Here is a 14746-nt window from a genome sequence, read left to right as displayed (position 1 = left end):
ATATACAGTGTAGTTGTATAAGGTAAGGTGCCGTATATAGTGTAGATTTATAGGGGTGAGGTGCCATATATAGTGTAGATTTATAGGGGTGAGGTGCCATATATAGTGTAGATTTATAGGGGTGAGGTGCTATATATATATATATATATATATATATATATATATATATATATATATAGTGTAGTTGTATAAGGTGAGGTGACATATATAGTGTAGATTTTTAGGGGTGAGGTGCCATATATAGTGTAGATTCATAGGGGTGAGGTGACATATACAGTGTAGATTTATAGGGTGAGGTGCCATATATAGTCTAGTTGGATAGGGTGAGGTGACATATACAGTGTAGATTTATAGGGTGAAATGCCATATATTCTGTGTAGTTGTATAGGGTGAGGTGACATATACAGTGTAGATTTATAGGGTGAGGTGCCATATATTCTGTGTAGTTGTATAGGGTGAGGTGACATATACAGTGTAGTTGTATAGGGTGAGGTGACAGATTTATAGGGTGAGGTGCCATATATATAGTGTAGATTTATAGGGGGGTGAGGTGCCATATATACAGTCTAGTTGTATAAGGTGAGGTGACATATACATTGTAGATTTATAGGGGGGTGAGGCGCCATATACAGTGCGCTGTATATACAGTGTAGATTTATAGGGGGTGAGGCGCCATATACAGTGCGCTGTATATACAGTGTAGGTTTATAGGGGGGTGAGGCGCCATATACAGTGCGCTGTGAGCCCAGCTCTTTCTGCAGTCACTGTTCCGCCATGTCCGCCCCCTCCTCACACAATAGCCGCCTCACTCTCTCCGCGCGTCATCATCCCACAGCCGGGCCGCTCCTGATTGGTCGCCTGCTCTCGGCTTCCCCCTATTGGCTCCAGGCCGCCTGGCGTGAGCCGCTCTCCCCCCCTCCATCAGTTGCGTACAGCGCGGATATGACTGCGATAACTTCCCTATACCGCTCGGGCTGCCGCTCCTTACAGCTCGCAAGCAGCAGACGCCATTAGCCCCGTGTCACCCGCCGCGCCTATCCCCACATACACACAATTAGACCCCGCAGGTAAGAGCCGCAGCGGGATGTTGTCCTAGGGAGTTGTAGTTCGCTGCCTTCGTAGCCGTTGGGCAAAAGAGCCGTAAACTACATTTCCCGGCGAGCCCTTCTTCTCGCTGTGACGTCACGTCCGGGCGGGCCTTCCATGACAGGATGTTGTGAATGTTAGCATGACTGGATCAGGAAGGCGGGGTCTGTGTGATCGGAGGCAGGTAGAGCCGGATGTGTTGGTGTTTTCTCGGTGCCCGGCTCACTGTCACTGTGCTTCTTGTACCTGCAGGGAGGACACCATTCCGTGTACAGACATGAAGATCAAGGATGCCAAGAAGCCGTGTAAGTAATCTGCGCCTGCGCATAAGAGGGCGCTGTGCATGGCTCATTGATGAACTGACAGATAGATGACACATCACGTGTCACTGTGTGTGACGTCATTACTTAGTAGGGGAGCAGCTGAAAAGGTTTTTTTGTGGGGCTCTCCCTTGTGTTTGTTTATGAGGTCACCACAGACCAACCTTATGGGGACGTCTGGTGTCTAAAATATGGTAAAAGCTGCAAATGCCCTAGAATGGCAGGCTGTACTCTTGTGTCGGTGCCAGTTGATCAACTATCACTTTGCACAGAGCAAAAAAAAACTGGAGCGCTGTAAGTTTTTTCTCCATAAAAAACAAACAGAAACAGAGACCGAATAGAAAGGCTTTATGCATCGTGCAGAATGTATAAGGGACAGGTCGGTCCGGCACTCACAAGACTAGGGGGAGGTAGCTGCTGAAGGAATGCAACAGTGAAATCCGGGTCACAGGTGGCAAAAGGTGGTACAGTGTCCATATAGATAAATAAGCAAAATAGGTATAGAACACAGGACAGCACTCACCATCCATCTTTAGCTTTTATTCAAGCGTGACGTGCGATGCCATCAGGTGTGTGCCAAGGTGGAGGCGGGAGCACAGCCGGGACAGACTGTTTCACGCTATTCAAGCACTTCTTCAAGTCGGTGTACCTGCTTGAATAGCGTGAAACAGTCTGTCCCGGCTGTGCTCCCCGTCTCCACCTTGGCACACACCTGATGGCATCGCACGTCACGCTTGAATAAAAGCTAAAGATGGATGGTGAGTGCTGTCCTGTGTTCTATACCTATTTTGCCTATTTATAGAAGTCTATGGTGGCGGATGTAAAGGAACAGTGTTCTCTTGGCATCTCTCCATTCATGCATACGATCAAATCAAGTAAAGGGATAACAGGATGAGGTGTGAACACAACCTAAACCTTTCCCTTCAGTGCTGGTCCTTGCTGGTGTTCACAGTCAGTCACTGGTTACAGCAGTGTTTCTCAACCAGTGTGGCTCCAGCTGTTGCAAAACTACAACTCCCAGCATGCCCGGACAGCCGTTGGCTGTCCGGGCATGCTGGGATTTGTAGTTATGCAACAGCTGGAGGTACACTAGTTGGGAAACGCTGGGTTACAGCTATAATACTGGTGTTGACAGTTCTGATGCTAGCTAGGGTATGTTCATACAAGCAAAAACAATGTGGTGTTTCATACAAAAACTGTGTCAATTCTAATCTACGCCAACACCTTCTCCCATTGGTGTCAGTGGGAAAAAAATGAGTGGAAGCTTCCAGACTGGCTCTCCCACGGTGACCCTTCAGCCATGTTGACATCTGCATCAGAGGCTCAGTTTGAGAACTCCATTTAAATAACATAGTAAAACATTCAGTAAAAATCCTGTAAAATGATGGACCCTGACATACCCCATTAAATGCAGTAAAGTTTGGTGGCCTCTGTGTCTTTGTGCAGTGAATCTGCCAGCTCTGTGTGTTTTTTATTTTTATTTTTTTAAATTATAGCTTTTTCCTTCTAAAAACTTCATCACTATTGTCCTCAGCTTGTGTATGGGTTTGCAGCTCAATTCTATTAAAGGGGTTATCCAGGAAAAAAAAACAGCTTTTTTTATTATTTTTTTTATATATATCAACTGGCTCCAGAAAGTTAAACAGATTTGTAAGTTACTTATATTAAAAAAAAAAAAAATCTTAATCCTTTCAGTATTTGAGCTGCTGAAGTTGAGTTGTTCTTTTCTGTCTAAGTGCTCTCTGATGACACGTGTATCGGGAACTGTCCAGAGTAGAAGCAAATCCCCATAGCAAACCTCTTCTGCTCTGTGCAGTTCCCGAGACAAGAAGAGATGTCAGCAGAGAGCACTGTTGCCAGACAAAAAAGAACAACTCCTCTTTAGCAGCTGATAATTATTGGAAGGATTAAAATTTTTTAATAGAAGTAATATACAAATCTGTTTAACTTTCTGGAGCCAGTTGATATAAAAAAAAATAGTTTTTTTCTGGAATACCCCTTTAATTCACTTTAAGGGTACGTTCACACGTGCATATTTTCTGCTGCAGATTTGCTTCAACAGATTTTGCTGCCCATTAAAGTCAATTGGGCAGAAAAATCCGGGGTAGCAGATCTGCAGCAAAAATACGCACGTGTGAACGTACCCTTAAAGTGAATGAAGCCAAGTTGTAATACCACACACAACCAGATGACAGGTGTGGTGCTATTCGTGGAAGAAAGAAGCCATGTCTTTCTAATCCTTGATAACCTTTTTAAAGGGACATTGTGAGCCCCACTGAGCACATTGGCAGTGTACATCTGGAATCATTTTGGATAGTTGTGTTTTTTTATTTTATTTGTAGCTTATAGGATTTTGGCCATAAATCCATTGTCCCTGTCGCAGACCTGATGTTTCTCCGGAAATCCACTTGCTCATTGGAGCATAATATCAGAACAATACACTGTTATTTGCTTCTTGGGAAGCTAATTCAAGATGTCGGCCAAGTTTACCTTCACTGTTTTTTCTTTTGATACTGATCGTCGTGCTGAGATCACTATTTTTTGCTGATTGTGTTTTTGGCGGGTGGTTTGCAATGCATGTTATCATTTTGGACATTGCTCAGGCTGTTCACATTCACTTGTCAGATCAGTGTTCACTTAAAGAGCTATTTCTCAATGTTAGGAAGTTACAACTATTTTCCATAGCCAATATTACTGCAATGTAGTGCTGCCCGACATCAGGATGTGCTGGCTTGCTTGGTTTCCTGCTTGCATTTTTTTTATTTTTTATTATGCTGTCCCAAAATTTCACATTAAATTATTAGATGAAGGTGAGGGTAAGTATCACGCTCTAAACTCTGCTCTCATGTTCTTCAAGGGGAAACTTGCTGAAATCAAGTGCAGGGGTGTGGAAATTTTATTAAAAAAAACTAAATTAATTGCCATTTTTTAACCCCTGTAGCTTTATTTTTTACCAGGCTGTATGAGGGCTCATTTTTTTGCGCCATAATCAGTTTTTTGTATCGGTACCATTTTGGTATTGATCTGACTTTTTAATCGCTTTTTAACTTTTTTTTCTGGGATATTATAAAAATTGCAAATCTGTGGTTTGGTATTTTTTTTACATTTACCGTACCGAATACATAATGTTATATTTTAATAGGTTGTACAATTACGCTCGAAACAATACCAAATATGTGTATTTTTATTATGTTTTACATGTTTTTATATAGGAAAAGGGGGTGATTTGAACTTTTAACATGGAAGGGGTTAATGCAGCGGTCTTCAAAATGTGGCCCTCCAGATGTTGCAAAACTACAACTCCCAGCATGCCCGGACAGCCAACGGCTGTCCTGGCATGCTGGGAATTGTAGTTTTGTAACATCTGGAGGGGCACAGTTTGAAGACCACTGGGTTAATGTGTGTCTTTCAAACTTTTATTTATTTATTATTATTTTTATTTTTTTTTACACTTTATTAGACTTATAGGAGGAATCATTAGATTCCTCAGACAGATGAATAGATTCTATTGAACTCTATTAATCTGTGTGCTCTGTGATCCATTGATAGAGCCTGGTCCAGCCAGGATCTATCAATGACAGAGCCGGGACAGGAGGAAGCAGAGGTAAGTCCTCCGGCTACCTCCATAGTGGATCGCCCCCTGCGATCGCGCTGCGGGGGGGGGGGGGCGTTCCACCCCACTAGCCCACCAGGGAGCATTCACAAGTCCCTTTAGATGCCGCTGTCAGCTTTGACAGCGGCGATCTAAAGGGTTAATAGCCAGCCGTGGCGATCGCTGCATGCTTGCTATTAGCAGCGGCCCCCGGCTACTGTGAACAGCCGAGGACTGCAGAGTATGGAGCGGGCAGGAATCCCGAGCCCGCTCCATACTCCCCTGTGAGCGCCACATACAGTCTCCCCATGCAGACGTGCGTGGAGCGAAGGCAGAGGACGCAGGTCTACACGGGGAGAAATAAGCCACGCCCCTTCATCTCCCCCCGCACGTCTGCAGAGCAGGGGAGAGAAGACAAATACACAGCTTCTCATCTCCCCTGCTCTGCTTTGGAGGACACAGGCTGCAGAGTATGGAGCGGGCAGGAGTCGGGAGCCCGCTCCATACAGACTGCAGATTGCCACCGCACTTGTCAGGTCCGGCCCGGCTAAGGGCCGGACAAATTCACCTGCCCGGCGCCCAAAACTGCTAGTCCCGGGCGTCGGGCGATAGGAATTCCACATCCCTGAAGTGGCACAGGTATTTATTCTAGTGTAATCATGCCCTAATTTTCAATGTACAGTTAAAGCGTACCTGTCATTTGCAAAAACTTTTTATATAAAGTAGATAATACCATTATATGTATTGCAATGTACGTTGGTTAAAAAATTTGTATATTTTTGAGTGAAGAAATGGTGTCCCTGCAGCTGTTGCCTGTGTGTCTCTGTGTGGACAAAATACAGGAAGTGAGGGCAGGAAAAGCAGGGCTCTGTGCAGGCTCCTTGTTAATCATCCTGTAATTCAAGCTGGGGGAGTATCACAGAGCCCTGCTTGTCCTCGGTGCACGGAGCCCTGCTTGTCGTCGGTGCACGGAGCCCTGCTTGTCGTCGGTGCACGGAGCCCTGCTTGTCGTCGGTGCACGGAGCCCTGCTTGTCGTCGGTGCACGGAGCCCTGCTTGTCGTCGGTGCACGGAGCCCTGCTTGTCGTCGGTGCACGGAGCCCTGCTTGTCGTCGGTGCACGGAGCCCTGCTTGTCGTCGGTGCACGGAGCCCTGCTTGTCGTCGGTGCACGGAGCCCTGCTTGTCCTCGGTGCACGGAGCCCTGCTTGTCGTCGGTGCACGGAGCCTACTGGAGAGTATGATCTCCAGGGTGAGGGATATCTATGTGGTACAAATATAAAACACTGGGAACAATTTACTATTGTAAATGCACCAATTTGTGCCAAAAACATGTCTTGCATGACTTGTGCCACAGTATTTTAGACTTTTTTTTTCAGAAAGATGTGATGACAGTGGTCGTCCTTGTATGGCACGTGTTACCTTAGATTTTGAATATCCGGCTAACAGACGGGGTATTCTTCACCTCATATCCCCTATCCATTCTCCCAAGGGTCCTACATAGCAGCTGAGAGGTGCTCATTTAATGTATTTCCAGTGTTTTCTGCAGGCATTGGGTCAGGTCAGAATGAATCTGTTCCCAGTCATATTGTAATAATGCCGTACACGGCAACTGACCCACCTGCAGGATCAGGCCGAATGCGTTTGACATATGTCCGTATAGTTCTTCCTTTTGAAGTATTTGCATTTAGTTGAATAAATAGTTGTGTTTATAAGTTTAGCGTTGTCTTAAATTTCTGACTAATCCGCTAAGTCATTCAGGACCTTTTCTCGTACACAATTAGGAAAATGGGGAAAATGTGTAAGTCACAAGATCTCTGAGAAGTGTAAGAATGGATCCTTGTGTTGTTGTGTGTATATTGCTAATCTTTATGTTCAGAGGGTGACTATCTGTAATACCCGTGTGATTGAGGATGACTCCGATTATTATTAACTTCTTAAGCTACAATTGTTTTCTCCATAGAGGGAAAATAATCTTCTGTAACATGCTATGCGCCATTTATTCTCTCATAGAGAACTCAAGGAAATATTTTTTATTAAAGATGATCATATTCCAGGGGTGTGGAAATTTAAAAAAAAAACTACTTGTCCAAGGGACTAAAGCGGAACACAATCTACTTGTCCCTCAAGAAAATCCACTTGTCCTGGTTGATGAAATAATTTCAACCAAAATAGTCTGATCCCCCCCCACTAGACCACCAGGGATGGATATAAGATCCTTTAGACACTGCCAACAGCGGTGATCTAATGGGTTAATAGGCGATCGCAGTATGCCAGGCTATTAGCGGCCGGAGAGCTGTAGATCCTCTTACACCCCAGATAAGCCCAGAAAAGTCTAGATGTAACTTTTTGATCACCTTATAAAAAATTTCTAATATGAAGTGACCAAAAATGAACAATTCTGGACTATTATTTACATTTACACCGTTCACCGTACGGTTTAATTAACATTATATTTTAATAGCCTGGACATTTCCACATGCAGCGATACCACTTATGTTTATTTTTGTACATTATTTTTATTTAAAGAAAATAGGAAACTTTTATTAGGAAAGGGGCTTATTCACATATATACGCACTTTTTAAAATATTTTAATCACTATTTTTCAGTCTCAATAGGGACTTATGTGTTACTGGGGGGGGGGGGGTTCTGCTTCTCCAGTTTATGTGCTGCATTTTGTGTCAGAAAATGCTGGAAGTTGCATTTAGTTACTAGATAACTACAACTCCCAGCATGCCCTGATACAGCCTATGATTGTGTGGGTGTTGCAGCAGGTTGCACTGTATAGTAGGACAGTTAAGGTTATTGTGTAAAATGCTGGGAGTTGTAGTTTTGATTTGTGTCAGCTGCAGAGCCATAGGATGTGTCAAGGAATACTGGGAATTGCAGTTAGTAACTAAAACACCCAGCATGCCCTGATGCAGCCTATAGCTCTGCAGCTGACCCGAACCAAAACTACAACTCCCAGCATGCCCTGATACAGCCTATACATGCAGTAAACATACTGATACAGTGTGGGTGTTGCAGCATGTTGCACTGTATAGTAGTACAGTTAAGGTTATTGTGTAACATGCTGGGAGTTGTAGTTTTGGTTTGTGTCAGCTGCAGAGCCATAGGATGTGTCAGGGAATACAGGGAATTGCAGTTAGTAACTACAACACCCAGCATGCCCTGATGCAGCCTATAGCTCTGCAGCTGACCCGAACCAAAACTACAACTCCCAGCATGCTGCACTTTATAGTTCTACAGTTTAGGTTATGGTCCAACATGCTGGGAGTTGTAGTTTTGGTTTGGGCGTGTTTGTGTGCATATGAGGGGCTCTTGGTTGGTGGGTGAGTATGAAGGGGGTGGGATTCTGGGGGTGCAATTTAGTGCGGGGCCACTAAAAATAAATAAAATTAGATAGTACAACTGCCCTAATACCCGACGTGACAGTCCGCTCCTATACAAAACATTCATGCATACACAACATAAATGCACCAGCCACTGCCCACATATCATACATACACACCCCCCCCCCCCGCCACTGCCCCCCCCACATCATACATTACATACACACATACACTCACACCATACATATACACCATACATACACCTGCCGCTGCCCACCCCACATCATACATCACATACATACACATCACACTTGGACATTATACATACATCATACATTACATACACATCACACATAGACATCATACACACATACACTCACACCATACATATACACCATACATACACCTGCCGCTGCCCACCCCACATCATACATCACATACATACACATCACACACAGACATCATACACACAGTATACATTACATACACATCACACATAGACATCATACACACATACACTCACACCATACATATCCACCAGTGTTTCCCAACCAGGGTGCCTCCAGTTGTTGCAAAACTACAACTCCCAGCATGCCCAGGGCATGCTGGGAGTTGTAGTTTTGCAACAGCTGGAGGCACCCTGGTTGGGAAACACTGATATACACCATACATATGCACACATCATACATACACCTGCCGCCCCCCCCCATCATACATTACATACACACATCATACATACACTCACACCTTACATATACAACCACCCTTCCTGCCGCCGCCTGCATTCTCTGTCTCCTCACCTGAGCCGCCATGAGTGGACATCAGAGCTGTAGTCACCGCCGGTGTGAGGTGAGATTTCCGTCCTCCCCTCCCCCTGCTCTGTGTTTTCCCCGTGCAAACAAGCAACCGCCCCGTGGTGAATTAGGTCCTGTCTAGACAGAGCGGGGGAGGGGGAGGGGGGAGCTGTGTGCGGGGGATGGAGCTGTGCACGGAGCTGTCTCCCACCCTGCTGTGTCTTCTGAGCTCCGTCCATCCTCCGGGAGGGGAGATAAGGGGGATCTGCAGTCAGCTGGAGGCCGCCGCCCCCTCCATACACTCTGAGCCCCGGTGTGAGGTGTAGACTTCCATCCGCTCCTGCGCCTCACACCGGCATTAAAGAAAAATAAGGGGGAAGTCAGTCTGTCCCTGCCCGATACAGGGCTAAATCTATAAACAATTCACCTGCCCGGCACCCAAAACTATTTGCCCCGGGCGTCGGGCTATAGGATTTCCACATCCCTGTATTCCCTGAGGACCACATGCATTCCATCAGGGTTCTTGATACATTTTTCAGCTCTGTACCCATACTGACTGGTCATCCTGGTCATGGTCCTCCTTACTTTACTATTAGTTATTTACAAGTTAGTGCAATGGCCAGAGCTTGACAACTGTTTTTGATATACAGTCATGGCCGTAAATGTTGGCACCCCTGAAATTTTTCAAGAAAATGAAGTATTTCTCACAGAAAAGGATTGCAGTAACACGTGTTTTGCTATACACATGTTTATTCCCTTTGTGTGTACTGGAACTAAACCAAAAAAGGGAGGAAAAAAAGCTAATTGGACTTAATGTCACACAAAACTCCAAAAATGGTCTGGACAAAATTATTGGCACCCTTAAAGGGGTACTCCGCCCCTAGACATCTTATCCCCTATCCAAGGGGATCTCTGATCCCGCTGCTGGGGACCCCCGCGATTTCTCCTGCTGCCCCCCTAGTAATCAGCTCTCCGGAGCTACGTTTTCTCCGTGACTGATACAGGGACTGGAGGTTAGTAACGTAATGGCGCCGCCCCTCATGACGTCACACCCCTCCCCCTTAATGAAAGTCTATGGGAGGGGGTGTGACTGTTGCCACGCCCCTCCCATAGACTTGCATAAAGGGGTGGGGTGTGACATAACGAGGGGCGGAGCCATTATGTCACAAACCACCGACCTCTGTCATCAGCCACGGAGCATACTTAGCTCTGGAGAGCTGATGCCTCGGGGCTTCAGGAGAGTTTGCGGGGGTCCCCAGCAGCGACACCCCTGTGATCAGACATCTTATCCCCTATCCTTGGATAAGGGGATAAGATGTCTAGGGGCAGAGTACCCCGTTTAACTTAATATTTGGTTGCACACCCTTTCGAAAAAATAACTGAAAACAGTCGCTTCCTATAACCATCAATAAGCTTCTTACACCTCTCAGCCGGAATGTTGGACCACTCTTCCTTTGCATACTGCTCCAGGTCTCTCTTATTGTAAGGACGCCTTTTCCCAACAGCAATTTTAAGATCTCTCTACAAGTGTTCAATGGGATTTAGATCTGGACTCATTGCTGGCCTCTTCAGAACTCTCCAGCGCTTTGTTGCCATCCATTTCTGGGTGCTTTATGACGTATGTTTCGGGTCATTGGAGGAGATCTATCAAAACCTGTCCAGAGGAAAAGTTGCCCATAGCAACCAGCTTTGCTTCTTTCATTTAGCAGAGACTTTGTTAAAAATGAAAGAAGCGATCTGATTGGTTGCTATGGGCAGCTGGGTAACTTTTCCTCTGGACAGGTTTTGATAAATCTCCCCCATTGTCCTGCTGGAAGACCCAAGATCTCGGAGGCAAACCCAACTTTCTGACACTGGGCTGTACAGTGCGGCCCAAAATCCATTGGTAATCCTCAAATTTCATGATGCCTTGCACACATTCAAGGCACCCAGTGCCAGAGGCAGCAAAATAACGCCAAAACATCATTAACACCTCCACCATATTTCACTGTAGGTACTGTGTTCTTTTCTTTGTAGGCCTCATTCCATTTTCAGTAAACAGTACAGTTTTGAAAGGGTGCCAATAATTTTGTCCAGACCATTTTTGGAGTTTGGTGTGACATTATGTCCAATTTTCTTTTTTTTCCTCCCTTTTTTTGTTTAGGTCCAATACACACAAAGGGAATAAACATTTGTATAGCAAAACATGTGTTACTGCAATCCTTTTCTGTGCGAAATACTTCATTTTCTTGAAAAATTTCAGGGGTGCCAACATTTACGGCTATGACTGTACTTGCCGAGATGTTGACGTTAAAGGAGTACTCCACCCCTAGACATCTAATCTCTTATACAAAGTATAGGGGATAAGATGTCTGATCGCGGGGATCCCGCCGCTGGGAACCCCTGCGATCTCTCCTGCAGTACCTTGTGTCGTCTACTGCATGGAGCAAACTTCGCTCCATCCTTAATGACTGGGGATACAGGGGCTGGAACCTGACATTTTGAAAGGGTGTGTAGACTCTTTTTTTAAGTGCACATTAACAGTTTCCTTAGGGGAACTACTCATCTTAGGGTGTTGTGTACAAGACACTTGTGATGACATGAAGGATCGATGGCAGTGCAATCTTCCAGAGAAAACTACAAACAACAATACTGCCATAATCCAAGACATGCAATGGATCTAATCCGGTGGATAGGGGATACGTCTTTGATACCGGACTACTTCTTTAAAAATTTTGTTTTTTTTACCTTATAATGATCGCCTCTACTTCCATAGGTGCTGAATTCTTATATCTTTTCAGCTGTGGCAAAGTTTATGCTTTGACAACAGACAGTGCAGTTATATTAGCATTGGAATTATACTCAACAACCGGTGGGAAAATTTTATTTTGTACCAAAAAAATGCACTGTGCCTCCAAGAAGACGATTCACAAGTAACAACCAAGACAACAGCAGTTCTTAAAGGGGTACTGTGCCCCTAGACATCTTATCCCTTATACAAAGGATAGGGGATAAGATGTCTGATCATGGGGACCCCTGCGATCTCTCCTGCAGCACCTTGTCATCTGCTGCACAGAGCGAACTTTGCTCCATGCCTGATGACTGGTGATACAGGGGCTGGAGTATTGTGATGTTATGGCCCCGCCCCCTCGTGATGTCACGCCCCACCCCTCAATGCAAGTCTATGGGAGGGGGCGTGGCGACTGCCATGCCCCCTCCCATAGACTTGCAATGAGGGGGCGGGGCCATGATGTCACAATACTCCGGCCCCTGTATACTCTGGCGGGACCCCCTACGATCGGACATCTTTTCCCTATCCTTTGGATAGGAGATAAGATGTCTAGGGGCACAGTACCCCTTTAAGAACTGCTTTTGTCTTGGTTGTTACTTGTGAATCGTCTTCTTGGAGGCACAGTGCATTTTTTTGGTACAAAATAAAATTTTCCCACCAGTTGTTGAGTATAATTCCAATGCTAATATAACTGCACTGTCTGTTGTCAAAGCATAAACTTTGCCACAGCTGAATAGATAAAAGAATTCAGCACCTATGGAAGTAGAGGCGATCATTATAAGGAAAAATAAAAAACATTCTCTTTTTAAAGAAGTAGTCCGGTATCAAAGACGTATCCCCTATCCACCGGATCAGATCCATTGCATGTCTTGGATTATGGCAGTATTGTTGTTTGTAGTTTTCTCTGGAAGATTGCACTGCCATCGATCCTTCATGTCATCACAAGTGTCTTGTACACAACACCCTAAGATGAGTAGTTCCCCTAAGGAAACTGTTTATGTGCACTTAAAAAAGTCTACACACCCTTTCAAAATGTCAGGTTCTTGTAATGTTAAAGAATGAGACAAAGATAAAACATGTCAGAACGATTTCCACTTCTAAATGGGACCTATAAAGTGAACAATTCAATTGCGAAACAAACTAACATCTTTGAGAGGGAACGAAAAAAAAATAACACAACTAATACTTTTTTAAAGCACCTTTTGATTTTATCACCACAATCAGTCTTTTTGTGGATGAGTTTATTAGCATGATGTGGCAGTATTTGCCCACTCTTCCTTGCAAAAGTCATTCAAATCTGTCAGATTGCGAGGACATCTCCTGTGCACAGCCCTATTCAGATCACCCCACAGATGAAATATTCCATGCTGATCCCCCTTTCTGCTCTGGTGTTACATGAGCAGCGGGACTGCCGCCACCAATCACCAGCCTCAGAGGTTATGCTCCGTACTCCAGAGTGTGACCACTGAGGCTGCTGATTGGCTGTGGCGGTCACCTGATGTCTTCTCATGTAACACTGTAGCGCCAACAGGGAATTGGCACAGAGGTAAGTAAAACCATTTTTTTTTATTTCAGCTTTACATAAAAGAGAAGATGATGTCAAAGTAAACGGCACACATTAGGACTGCCCCCCAGACTGTATACTCTGTACCAAGAATTCCACACAGAAGTTATTTTTTTTCAATGCTTTAGGCTTTATGTAAATATCCCTTTCAAGGCGAACTATAAATGACAGTCGTGTAACAAAATGATGAATAGTAGAGGGAGTAGAGCAGTACAGCAATATGTTTCCTCACTAAAGTATTCTTAAAGGGGTACTATGGCCCTAAGGCATCTTATCCCCTATCCAAAGGATAGCGGCCAAGATGTCTGATTGCGGGGGTCTCGCCACTGGGGACCCCCGCAATCTCTCATGCAGCACTCCCCTTTCTCAGCTGCAATGAGTGACGATAGCTTCATGTCTGAAGACTCGTGACCACGGGGTCGGAGTATCGTTACGTCGCGTCACAACTCTGTCCCCTTGTGATGTCATGCCCCGCCCCCTCGATGCAAGTCTTTGGATAAGGGATAAGATGTCTTAGGGCTGGAGTACCCCTTTAAGATTCCCACCTCAGGTCCAAACTGTTCCTTAATACAACCAATAAGGCCCATTATAAAGCATTTAGAAGTTAGAGGTTACTGTGTACCTTATCTCCTATGTATAATAACTAACACCTCCTGATAAAATGGAAGAAGAGGACAATCCCAAATCATGTGTAGTAGAGTAGAATCTGCCCGTCCAAACCAAGGACACGAGGAGTCGGAGAGCAAGCCACATCTATGCTGTAAGTCCGGTAATTTATACACCATATGAGGTACAAAGAGATAAGAAAATGTTTCCCTCTTTCCGGATCCAAATAGTTTTCTTTGTTTGTTTTTTGCTACACTTCCTTGTGAATTCTTACAGCTGAATTCCATAGAGTAACATACATTCTACACGCTATATGTTTAACGCCTCCTGTCACTGCACTCAGGTGACATGAAATTCCTTCCAGCAGAGGGATGTCACTTATGCAGTGCTCCCATTTCTTATCCAGTTGTTACCATAATAAATAGGAATGGAAATAGATTAAGCACAGTATTATCCTTTAAATGCCCAGCAGAAAGAGTTATTTGGTGTTAATAGTTGCACAAAGTGTTCAGATCACAGGGGTCGGGTGGGTAAGATCTCTCTCACAGGGCAGTATCTAGGGCAGTATTTTGCAGTGTATGTAAGCTCATACTAGGGGTGGAGAATGAAAAGAAAACTATGGGAAAGATTAGCACTTCGGTGTTTTGAATCATCTCCTGGTTTTCCCTAACAAATGCTGATGCA

At 44.7% G+C, this 14746-nt stretch overlaps 1 protein-coding gene across 2 annotated transcripts in view; it reads left to right on the top strand.

Moving 5' to 3' along the window:
• The first annotated feature begins 878 nt into the window (after positions 1–878).
• Positions 879–14746, top strand: part of PANK3 (pantothenate kinase 3) — a 40924-nt gene continuing 27056 nt past the window's right edge. The window contains exons 1-2 of one of the 2 annotated variants that reach the window (XM_056516501.1): positions 879–1067; positions 1339–1391. In XM_056516501.1, the coding sequence (XP_056372476.1) occupies positions 1364–1391 (28 nt within the window). In that variant the 5' untranslated portion in view covers positions 879–1067; positions 1339–1363. Of the gene's footprint in view, positions 1068–1087; positions 1392–14746 lie in introns of those variants that run through there. The other variant, XM_056516499.1, reaches the window with a different exon arrangement.

The sequence above is a fragment of the Hyla sarda genome, chromosome 4 (assembly GCF_029499605.1).
Source record: "Hyla sarda isolate aHylSar1 chromosome 4, aHylSar1.hap1, whole genome shotgun sequence".
NCBI lineage: Eukaryota > Metazoa > Chordata > Amphibia > Anura > Hylidae > Hyla > Hyla sarda.
The sequence above is the reverse complement of the archived record's forward strand: the minus strand, read 5'-3'. Positions and strand labels throughout refer to the sequence as shown.